The sequence below is a fragment of the Urtica dioica genome, chromosome 7, assembly GCF_054948205.1.
Source record: "Urtica dioica subsp. dioica isolate 48M chromosome 7, U.dioica_male_clone48M_v1_H2, whole genome shotgun sequence".
NCBI lineage: Eukaryota > Viridiplantae > Streptophyta > Magnoliopsida > Rosales > Urticaceae > Urtica > Urtica dioica.
The window spans coordinates 24,678,336-24,690,951 of NC_142762.1; the positions used below are offsets into that span (position 1 = coordinate 24,678,336).

A 12,616-nucleotide genomic window follows, 5' to 3' on the forward strand; every position below is an offset into this window, starting at 1 on the left:
ATTCGACTTTTCCATGTGTGCAAGGCCCAATTGCGTAAAACTCAATTAATCATTTATTTGCTTGGTCCAACAATAAACAAATAATTAATAATTGTTTATTTACTTGATCAAACAATAAATAAACAATTCTACCATAAATATTTATTCAATTATGCGAATACCCGTTTTCCAGAATTAATGCTGTCAATCACAATTACAGCAAGTGAGACTAATAATGATAAACATTATTATACTAAAGTTCTTATCCGCCTTTATCAGAGTCGAACCGGGGACTATGGACCTAGTAATAGAGCTTAACAAATCCGATGAAAAAGACGAAATAATCCTTTCTCTTTTTCCATCGATTCGTCTAATCTTGGTCAAATACTCCACTTTGTAAGCCAAGACTGAACTCTCCTTTAATACTAGAATTATATTTACTAATCGTGACGAGTGTCCACTGATATAGTCAGTTCGTGATCAAGATCCTCCAGGTTCAACCCGTGTCAAGAGAAGTCAATTTTTTCGTTATACTTCTCTTGATACATATAAGCCTTAAGCATTGTTGCTTCCCCAGCGAAAGATTCTTTTGAACGTTACTTACTTCGAAAGTGCTAGCAATCTATCGGTTTTGGAATCAGCCCTTAGGTGAGTGAACATTAACCTTCTTTTAGGAAGGCTGGATTCCGTATCTGTAAATCACTTCCCACTCGAATCATGCTCTGAGAGACTCCCAAGACATAAGATGTGATTAGCATGGATAGCCTTTTAGCGAATGAGTCAAAGAGCTCAGTAACATGACCCAGTGTCCATGATCACTTCAAGATTCAGATCAAGTCTCACTGTGACCATCATAGCGGCCTCGGTTAGTGTGTCGTAACGGTCCTTAAACGACACATCTACAACCAAGACCTGTCCAAGTCGTACACTTACCACAAGTGTAGAATGCTCCCACATAGTGATCAGCCTTCACCTATGTGTTCCACATATATGACTTTAGATATAGCTTTCCAGGCGTATATCAGTCATCGACCTCGTTTTAGCTCACCGTCTGAACTCAGGTGCCCAGCACGTGACTCAGTTTAATACGGAGGCTATGGAAGATAGTTGTTATTGATTTTAATTGTTTAGAACTCAACCCACTAATCATATAATGCTAATAGAGTAATCTTATTATCGAATTTAGTAATCATTTATTCATTATCTTCAAGTGGGCAATCTTTCCAACATATGACTGGCTTGATCCTCGAAAGGAGTACGTAGGTAACCCTACGGGGAAAAGCTAAACAGAAGGCGGGGGACATGACAAATTACCATAAACCACTCAAAGACAAATAAAGGGCCGTGACAATTTTTTTTAATAACATGCCCGACCAACTCAAGCATCGTACAATCGTGCACACAATGCAGCCGAGTATCACACTCGCAACCGAACGAATCACAAATAGTTGAACTGCCTTACGAAATAAGTCGAACTCTATTCGCGAAAGTGTATAAGACGAGCTGATCTTTCGCATCTCTCTATCAAACTACGTACACAAACATTCTCACAATAACGCTAAATACAGTTTGCATGGAGTTAACATTCATATAAAATTTTGGATGGGAAAAGAGTCCACCCGGAATTAGTCAAATACGAATGTCTGAAAAACGTAAGGAAGAAATAGAAAGGAAAATAACAAAAAAATGTCTGCGCAAGGGCCCAAAAGGATAGGAAATTATTCAAACATAACCAAAATATCAAATACTCGCACTCTTCATCACTTGCCTCCGTGTTGATCCCAGTAGGACGCAAAACCTGCCCAACAATCACGAAGCTTGACCCAAATTTGATCCGAACTGGTCCACTTCCATAATGACCACCTCATCTGTTCATAAATCACCCTCGATAACGATCGTTTTGGGGCTCCATGGGAGGAGTGAAAAAGGGCTCATTCATGTCAAAATCGGGGACATACAATGCATCAAGTTCGGCATGTTTCTCCTCATCAAAGCGAACGCATGCCTCCAACTCCTTCACCAAGTCAGTGACTTCACCCTTGTGCATCTCTTCTATGAGAGTCGCATTGGCCCTGGTATGAACTTTAAGTAGCTTAATCCGGTGAGCATCGCCCTTCTTGAGGAAGGCCTTGACCTTCTCGAAGAACTGACGATATTTCGCCGACGTAGCTTTCAGACCCTCAAAAATCAATCTCAGCTCCTCGTTCTTGAGCTTCACATGCGATACAGACAGATCCCGCTGCAATTTCTCGATGGTACCGTTCGCGAGAGTAATCTCCTCTTCAACATCTTTCTTCTCTACCGGAAGCCTATGTCGCAGATCAATCTCGGAAGCGTCGAGCTCCGCGTGTTCACTCCTCGTCATAGCTCCGCGTCGCGTCGCAGCTCCGTCGCCTAGGTTAGTGGTTATATGTATGTTACTTAAGTTAGTTTAGTAGTTATTTAGTTAAGTTAATAAATTAGGTATATAAATTTGTTAGGTAGTTATTAGGTAATTAATTCACTTGATTATTAATTCATATTCTGCTTCTAACGTCGCTTCTAAACGCTTCTCGTCATTTTGCATGAAATAATTAAGGCGCTGTATTTTTGGACTTAGAAGCGACCCTAGAGGCGAGAAGTCGCTCTTAAAAATGTCGCTTCTAATTTTTAGAAGCGACTGACCTTAAGAAACGGGATTTAGAAGCTTCTTTGTCACTTTTAAAGGTCCATTAGAAGCGACTTTTGTGCTTTTAGAAGCGACTTTTGTCATTTCTAAAGGTCTTTCTGTAGTAGTGTAGTTCACTTGCTGGACGGGCAATCTGATGAATCGTCCCCACGCCCGGAGCTGTCCCGAGGCAGAGAATGAGACGTTGTCCTCAAACCCAAACCATGATGGGAAGGTTTGTCGTGCGCGATCGAGCTTACTCCGTCCCATCCTTACCTTTGCCCTTTGGAGCATTGGCGGCAAGATTTGCTTCAGCTCGCTCAACGGTCAAAATCTTGTCCTCATTGTCCGAGGGACCACCTTCCTCGATGACTTTATGCTCCTTCTCGCGAACATGAACCTGATTCATTTTGATCTCCGCATGATATCCTTGTTGTTCCCGCTCTTCCTGAAGAACCTGCTCGACATTCTCAAAGATATTCTCATTTTAGAGGGAAATGACAAATAAGTACATGATAAATGAAAACTGAGAGGTGAAAGTAACCTCCCTTAATGACTTTTCGCCTCTTTATAAGAGTCAAATAAATAGCAAATCACTCATTAGAACCTTCTCCCCACGTTAGAGTATCGTTAATGGTCATTTGCTTAGCAATTTGAGAGATTTGTTAGTAAATAGCAAAAGTTTTAAGCTACTTGCTTATCATTGTTTTGCATATTAGCTATTGATTTAGCTTAGCAAATTAGCTCTATAGAGCAAATTGCTTAACCATTAGCTTAACAAAAAATTGGGCCCGTTTTTTTTTCAACCAATGAGAACTATGTATCATGATAAGTAGGATTAATATGACATTTAGCTTACCATTAAAGATGCTCTTGCACCGATAAATGCGAGAATTTCAAACGAAACCTGTAAATCATTATGATCTGCGCTTAAGAAAGTAGGGCCTTCCTACCGCCATAATTTGAACAGACTCCAACAATGACGTCATAAAAGGAAATAATTTGATTTTATTCAAACTATGACCCTTGAATCGAACAGAATCAATTAACCTTTTAAGTTCGTCTTAGCACTATGTACTTAGCGAACCGAGGGGCTGACAGTTGGAGTAGGACTTTGGCCCACAGTGGAACTTATAACGAAGAAAGAAACAAATGTGCACACACGCATGGGCCAGACCAATAAAGGACATAAGGCATGGACAGCCCACGAGGCATATAAAGTCCACAAGATATGCATAGAGATATTGGGTCCTGGTCAAGTTGCGGGAGTGTAAGGCAAATCAAGAAAGATACACATTTAGCTAGGTCTCGACGACAAGTGAAGAGGAACACGTCGTACGAGCAGAGATAACGCTATAACTATGTTACACATCTCCCATTCTTTTTAGGATCAAGGATATTTTGACTATTTTTATTTATAAATAGTCTGTTCAATAAAAGAAATGTACATTACTTTTTCATATGCAATTTTGCTCATAATTACTCTAAACTGTAATACTATAATAATATTTCTTCTCTACTTTTATTTTTTATGTTACTTTATGTAAAAGTGATTTTCAATATTTAAGTTAAACGGCTTGTGGATGTAGCTTTTGCTTTTGAATTATATATTTTTTTTCTCTCCTAACACTTTTATTCTTATATATTGACTTTTAATAATAATTATTTTTATATGTTTTTATCAAATAATTTTTTTGATATCACCAAAACCTATAATTTATATTTTACAATCTACAGACACTCACTTTAATATTTTTTTTATATACCTAAGATTATCTTATTATTATTATTATCATTAATTACATTTTATATAAATAATTACAAAATATTAATACTAATTTTAACAAACACTAAATCTGCTCCTGCTAACAGCTAAAGCTATTTTACAACAGTTTACAAAACATATGTTACTTTTGAAACATCAGTTTTTTTTTTTTTACAATCTAACATCATCTTTTTAAAAGCACAACAATGTCAAACGGAGCCACTAGATTATACAACATTTTAGGTTTTTACATTCATGTGCATTCTCGTTTGAATGTGGCTTAATATTGAGTTTGACAAATTATATTCAAGGTTTTTTTTTTTTTTTTTTTTTTTTTTTTTTTTTTTTTTTTTTTTTTTTTTTACTTTAATTGCTTCCGCTCTAAATTTTTTTAAATGCAAGATAATGTTGTCTTATCAACAAAAGGTTCAAGCACGATTTTTCAACAATCCAAAATTTTTCATTACCAAAACACTTGCCTTACGGTATATAAGCACGAGTTCTATATTAATTTTCTTTGCAAATATTCTAATTTTACTCTAACACTTAAATTCTTATCTAAGAATATGGAAAATGCACCACCTTTAAAAAAAAGTGGGCAAGGGAAAGAAAAAAAAAATCCAACAACGCAATTGATTCCACCACCAAAAGAGCAAGCTTTATTGATACTTGGTGATTTCAGAAATTTCAAGATGAATGTATCAAATAATTCTTTTCTTTTTCAACATTGTTTAATTATAATTTTCAATTTTTAAACATTAAACATGAGCATGAGAAAAAATCTGGATGTTATTGGGTCAAAGCAGCGACATTGGTTACAAATTTCGGACAAAGTTTCTACTATACTGGATGTTCAAAATGCAAGAAAGGAAGCTATATGCTTTGATCATATTGCTGAAAAGATCTTCTCATGCTAAGCTTCACAAATATCCAACATTCTAGAGCAGATACATCAATATTCTATCTTTTATTGATGTATAACCTAAAAAATAGAGAACTACAATTGAAATAGAAAATATATGATTTGAAAGAGTAGCTTTCAAAGACTTAAGTTCAATTGAGCTAATAATAATTGCTTCTTTTATATAAATAATAATTAAAAAAAAAACAATCTACTGGAATATTTGCAAGTTCAAGTTCAATTTTTTTTTTTTTTTTTTGCTTTCTTTTTCTTGCTTGGTAATATAAACTGCATATTCTTGTACACTATTCTTTCTTTCTCTCTTTTTTTTTTTTTTTTTTTTTTTTTTTTCTGACTAAGATAATTTAATAAACTTACTTAAAAAATACTATTTAAGGCACAAGAAACTATTACAAAAGCATTTTATGTTAAATCCACAAAGATTCTAACTTCAACATTAATGCAACAACAATTCACAAATAATCAACTTTAGACGCTCAACGAGTTTAATTCTATCCAACAAGGCTTGGAAAACAAAGCATCACATACTACTGAACAAGAAAAGGAAGTCTCCACATGTCTATCATCAAAACCAACAAGACACTACAAAAGATAGATGTTGATCAATCCTCTTCAACATCCACCTCCAACAAAAAAATTAAGGCTTCAAAAAACTTGTCTTCAAAAAGAGGACTTTTGAAAGTTTTGGTTTGTCTTCAAAAAAGGACTTTTGAACATTTACAAACAAAAAAGTTCAAAAGTTGTTAACTTCCGATATTGTATAATCAGTAAATATTGTGTAATTAGTATAGGATATTATTTCCTGTTTTATAGCCCTAGTTAGTTCCGATTATTCTAGGATATATTCTGTTTTTATTTTTTTCCTGATTAGTAGTCTAGGTTACTGTTTTTATGGGATTTAGTTATATCCTTGTACTCTATAAATAATTTCTATCGGTTAATGAGAATATTATCATTTTTCCGCATATTTTACCTCTGCTCTCATGGTATCAGAGCCACAAACACATCAAACACATCTATAAGATCTTAGCCAATTGTCATGGCTGATCCAAGTATTAATAGCACCGATCTACCGGAAATCCTTCTCGGTCTGGTGGATTGAATTCTATCACCACCACTGATCACCTTCAAACCCATTCCATTACTTCTCATAAACTAAATTGAAGTAATTTCATGGAGTGGTATCAATCTGTCAAACTCATCGTTCAAGGGAGAAGTAAATTTGGTTATCTTTCAGGAACCACGATCAGACCGGATGCTAAGGAAGATCTCATCGGCTACAACACCTGGGAGGCTGAAAACTCGATGATAATGTCATGGCTTGTGAATTCTATGGAAACAAGTCTAGGAAGAACATATCTCTTCCTTCCCTCGGCAAGTGCAATCTGGATGGCAGTAAGGGAGACATACTCAGACCTCGGCAATGCTGGCCAACTTTTTGAGATTAAGTCTCAATTGAGGAAGGCTAGGCAGGGCGAGAAATACGTGATGCAGTACTACACCGATCTCAAGATGCTTTGACAGGAGATGAAACTCTACTGCGATTACGAGTGGAGCTGCTCGAAAGACAGTGCCTTCTATCAGAAGACTGTCGAGAAGGAGAGAGTGTTTGATTTTCTGGTTGGCTTAAACGCAGATCTCGATGAAGTCAGGGGCAGAATCCTCGGTCGAGATCCACTCCCAAGGACGCGCGAGGTGTTTTCAGAAGTCCGCAGAGAGGAGAGCCGCCGTCAGGTCATGCTCAGGCTCGGTGCCAGTGATGCCTCACCAACGCAGCCAGAGATGAGTGCTATGGTGACTTCCAAACCGGATTTCAGCAACCGATTCTCAAAGAAATCTGACCGGCCAATCTGTGAACACTGCAATAAGGTGGGACACATTAAAGCTAAGTGCTGGAAACTTCATGGCAAGCCGGCTGATTCACAACGATCCTTCAACGACAACAAAATCTCTCTCTAAGTCTCTAAGTCGACGCCAAGCAACCCCAGAACTCAGCCATTGACTCCAGAACAGTCTTTCTTCAATAAAGACAACTTAGAGCAATTGTTTAAGCTGTGGACCTCTCATCAGTCATCCCTTCCATCATCATCCTTAGCTCAGAAAGGTATCCATATGACAGCCCTAAAAATATCCTTAGACAATTCTAATCCATGGATCCTAGACTCGGGGGCCTCAAATCATATGACTGGCTCTTCCTATCTGTTTCACACATATTACCCTTGTTCTAGTCATGAAAAAGTGAAAATTGCAGACGGATCTCTCTCTGCTATTGCTGGGAAAGGTTCAATCATTTGATCCCCATCCATTACCCTATCAAATGTTCTTCATGTTCCTAATCTTGCCTATAATCTGTTATCTGTCCATAAATTGACAACTGATTCATAATGTAAGCTCATATTTGTACCTACTGGTTGTGATTTTCAGGACCTATGCTCGGGGAAGATGATTGGCAGTGCTAAAGAATATGGAGGGCTATACTACTTCACCTCCGAGGCAAACTTGAGTAAAAAAATTCAGAAACCTCATTGTTCTAGTTTCTTTTCATTATCTGATGAAATAATGTTATGGAACTTTCGTTTAGGCCATCCAAGTTTCGGTTATCTAAAACATTTGTTTCCTTCTATGTTTCAAAATAAGAATATTGATCTTTTACAATGTGAAATCTGTCAATTAGCAAAACATAAAAGGTCTAGTTTTCCTACGTTGAAATATAGTCCATCTAAACCTTTTGCTTTAATCCATAGTGATATTTTGGGGACCATCATGTGTAAAAAATATAACTAACACACGGTGGTTCATTACTTTCAATGATGATCATACTAGAAACACATGGATATATTTACTAAAGGATAAATCTGAGGCTGAAAATACATTTAAGATGTTTTATAAAATGGTTGAAACTCAATTTAATAGCCGGATACAGATTTTAAGAACAGATAATGGTAGAGAGTATTTTAATAAAATTCTTTTAATTGAAAAAGGCATAATCCATCAAAGTTCTTGTGTTGATACACCTCAACAAAATGGAATTGCCGAAAGAAAAAATAGACACCTACTTGAAGTTACTCGAGCCTTAATGTTTTCAATGAATGTTCCAAAACGTTTTTGGGGAGATCCTTTACTAACTGCTTCATATCTAATTAATAGAATGCCAAGCAAAGTTCTTAGCTATAATACCCCTATTCAAACACTCAAAATTTTTTTTTTCCTGAAAATAAATGTTTCACACATCTTTCTCCGAAAATATTTGGGTGTACTGTTTTTGTTCACATTCATAATCATAATAGAGGAAAATTGGACCCAAGAGCAACTAAATGCATATTTCTTGGTTTTTCCCCTACACAAAAAGGTTTTAAATGCTATGATCCTAGCTCGGGTAAATTCTTTGTAAGTATGGATGTCACATTTTTTGAAAACAAACCTTTTTTTTTGATAAAAACCCTCTTCAGGGGGAGAAAAATGATAATGAAGAGTGTTTTTGGGAATTAAATACTCTGCCTATTTCTTTGCCTAAATCCGATTGTGTGCATAATGATATTTCATCCTATAATGAAAAAGAATCTGATTCTATTGAGGGACAAATCACTGATTTTCGTGTTAACTTAAGAGTGCAATTGGAGAATGAAGTTAAAACCCCGGCATTGTCATCATCGGAACCGGGCTCGGGTCAAGGTAACACATCTTCACCTTCTATCATGTCTAACTCACCCATAACCACTGAAATTAGTGATGAGTCAGCCGAAGACCTAGATGAGCCTATAGCCCTAAGAAAAGGTACCAGAAATTGCACCAAGTTTCCTCTATATCCTTTGTCAAATTATGTCTCATATCAAAGTCTTTCTCCTATCTTTAGAGCATTTACCACAAATCTTATAACTGATGATGTTCCTAGTTCTATACATGAAGCTCTAAGTAGTCCTAAATGGAAGGAGGCTGTTTTAGAGGAAATGAGAGCTCTAAAGAAAAATGAGACTTGGGAGATAACAGAGTTACCTAAGGGAAAACAGACTGTTGATTGCAATTGGATTTTTACGATCAAGTACAATGCTGAGGGGATAGTCGAGAGATACAAGGCAAGGCTTGTTGCTCGAGGGTTTACTCAAAACTATGGGCTCGATTATGAGGAAACCTTTGCCCCGGTCGCTGAACTTAATACGGTTCGAGTTTTACTCTCTCTTGCAGTGAATCTTGATTGGCCACTACGACAATTCGATGTCAAGAATGCATTCCTCAACGGAGAATTGGAAGAAGAAGTCTTTATGCAACTTCCCCCGGGATTTGACCAAAATTCCAATGGGAAAGTGTGTCTCTTGAAGAAAGCGTTATATGGGCTCAAGCAATCTCCACGAGCTTGGTTTGGAAGATTTTCAAAGGCAATGAAGGATCAACAGTACACACAAGCTCATAGTGATCATACCATGTTCTACAAACACTCTCTCAATGGTAAACTAGCCATATTGATTGTTTATGTGGATGACATAGTGATGACATGAGATGATGATGCCGAACTCAATAGGTTGAATCATTTTCTAGCTCAACAATTCGAGGTGAAAGATCTAGGGAGCCTTAAATACTTCTTGGGAATGGATGTTGCTAGGTCATCGAAGGGAATTGCTATCTCACAAAGAAAGTACGTGCTTGACCTACACATGGAGACTGGTTTACTCGGATGCAAACCTGCCTCTACACCGATTGATCCAAATCATAAGCTTACGAAGTCAAATGGTGAAAATCTGACTGATAAAGAGAGGTATCAAAGATTGGTTGGAAAGCTAATTTACTTAGCACATACACGGCCAGATATTGCATATGCAGTGAGTCTCGTGAGTCAACACATGCACAGCCCGTCTAAAAGCCATCTAGAGGCAGTGTATCGCATTCTACACTATCTCAAAGGGAGTCCAGAAAAAGGAGTTTTTTTTTTCAGAAGAACGACAGTAAGCAGATCGAGGTCTTCACGGATGAGGACTATACCGGATGCTCAGATGACCGACGATCAACATCAGCTATTGCACCTTCATGGGCAATCTTGTAACATGGAGGAGTAAGAAACACGCTGTTGTGTCTCGGAGTAGTGCAGAGGCTTAATTCCGAGCCATGACCCAGGGTATTTGTGAAATCCTTTGGATCAGAAGCATCTTGAATGAGCTACAGATCAAGTTCACAGCTCCTATGAAGTTATTTTGTGATAATAAGTCAGCCATCAGCATTGCTAATAATCCGGTCCAACACGACCGGACTAAGCACGTGGAAATCGATCGTCACTTCATCAAGGAGAAGCTAGAAAGGGGAGAAATCTGCATGCCTTTTGTTCCAACATCAGAACAACTTGCCGATGTTCTCACCAAAGGACTTTACAGACAGAAATTCGAAGACTTTATAAGCAAGTTGGGCATGATAGATATCTTCGCACCAACTTGAGAGGGAGTGTTAAATTCCGATATTGTATAATCAGTAAATATTGTGTAATTAGTATAGGATATTATTTCCTGTTTTTATAGACCTAATTAGTTCCGATTATTCTAGGATATATTCTGTTTTTATTTCTTTCCTGATTAGTAGTCTAGGTTACTGTTTTTATGGGATTTAGTTATATCCTTGTACTCTATAAATAATTTCTATCGGTTAATGAGAAGATCATCATTTTTCCGCATATTTTACCTCTGCTCTCAAAAGTCATCCTTTCGAAGACAAGTTTTCTCTAGCCTCAATGTTTTGTTAGAGGTAGATGTTGAAGAAGATTGATTAGCATCTATCTTTTGTGGTGTGTCTTGTTGATCTTGATCATAGACATGTGGAGACTTCATTTCCTGTTCACTAGTATGCGATACTTTGTTTTTCAATCTTTGCTAGATAGAATTCAGCTCGTTGAGCGTGTAAACTTGATTAATTGTGAATTGTTGTTTCATGGATGTTGAAGTTAGAGTTTTCGTGTATGAAACATAGAATGCTTTTGTCATAGTTTCTTGGCCTTAAATAGTATTTTTAAGTAAGCATTTTGTGCATCTTGTTGGACAATGTGAATAACCATTAATTTATTATTAAATTATCCTAGGCAGGAAAAAAAATAAAAAAAGAAAGAAAAAAAAAGTGTACAAGAATCTGCAGTCCATATTATCAAGCAGGAAAAAAAAAATGGAAAAAGAGCAACAAAAAAATTGAACATGAATTCCCAGATATTCCAGAAAAATTATTTTATTGTTTTAAAAAAAAAAGTGTTATTATTAGCTCAATTGAACATAAGTCCTTACAAGTTACTCTTTCAAATCCTATCTTTCATATTTCATTCGTAGTTATCTATTTTTTAGGTTATATATATATATATATATATATATATATATATATATATATATATATATATATATAGAATATTAATGTAATTGCTCTAAGATGTTGGATATTTATGAAACTTTGCATGAGAAATCTTTTCAAGCGCATGACCAAAGCATATAGCTTCCTTTCTTGCATTTTGAACATCCAGTATTGTAGAAACTTTTCTCAAAATCTGTAATCGATGCCGTTGCTTTGACCCAATAACTTCCGGATTTTTTCTCCTGCTCGTGTTTCATGTTTAGAAAAAAAATTGTAATTAAACAATGTTGAAAAAAAAAATTATTTGATACCTTTCATCTTGACATTGTTGAGTTATTCTTTTGTTCCCTTGCCCACTTTTTTAAAGTTGATGTGTTTTCCATATTCCTAGATAAGAAAGTTAAGTATTAGAGTAAAATTAGAAGATTTGCAAAGAAAATTAAAATAGAATTCATTCTTCATACCACAAGGCAAGTGTTTTGGCAATGGAAAATTCTATATCGATGAAAATTGTGCTTGAACCTTTTGTTGATAAGATCACAATATTTGTCACAGCAAATTTTATTTTTATAGATTAAAGTCAACCGAAAAAACCGCTTGAATACTAATCTGTCAAACTCAACGACTCAAGTACTCAGCCATAGACGTTAAGCCACATTCAGACAAGTATGCACATGAGTGGAAAAACCTAAAATATTGTACCATTCATAATTAAACACCATTCAATATATAATGAAACTAAATAATGTAAATCAGCATGGTATCTTATAAGAAAAAAAAACTCATAAAGACAAAGAAAACTAAAGAGCACAACCAGTAATTACATATACAATACCTAGATAATTTTTTGCTCTCAACTTAATTCCAGCAATAACCGGCCTTGTTTTTATCATAGCTGAAGTAGGATTTGCTTCATTTATTGCAATATCCACACGGATAATTTGATAACTTCAAAACTGAGATAAATAGAGAAAAAGGGTTAGAAAATATT

At 35.9% G+C, this 12,616-nt stretch overlaps 1 protein-coding gene across 1 annotated transcript; it reads left to right on the top strand.

Moving 5' to 3' along the window:
- Window positions 1-6,486: 6,486 nt before the first annotated feature.
- LOC149390502 (uncharacterized) lies at window positions 6,487-6,834 on the top strand. Its single transcript, XM_089619787.1, has one exon. It carries the CDS (start codon window positions 6,487-6,489, stop codon window positions 6,832-6,834), a length of 348 nt encoding a protein of 115 aa, XP_089475913.1.
- The last annotated feature ends 5,782 nt before the right edge of the window (window positions 6,835-12,616 follow it).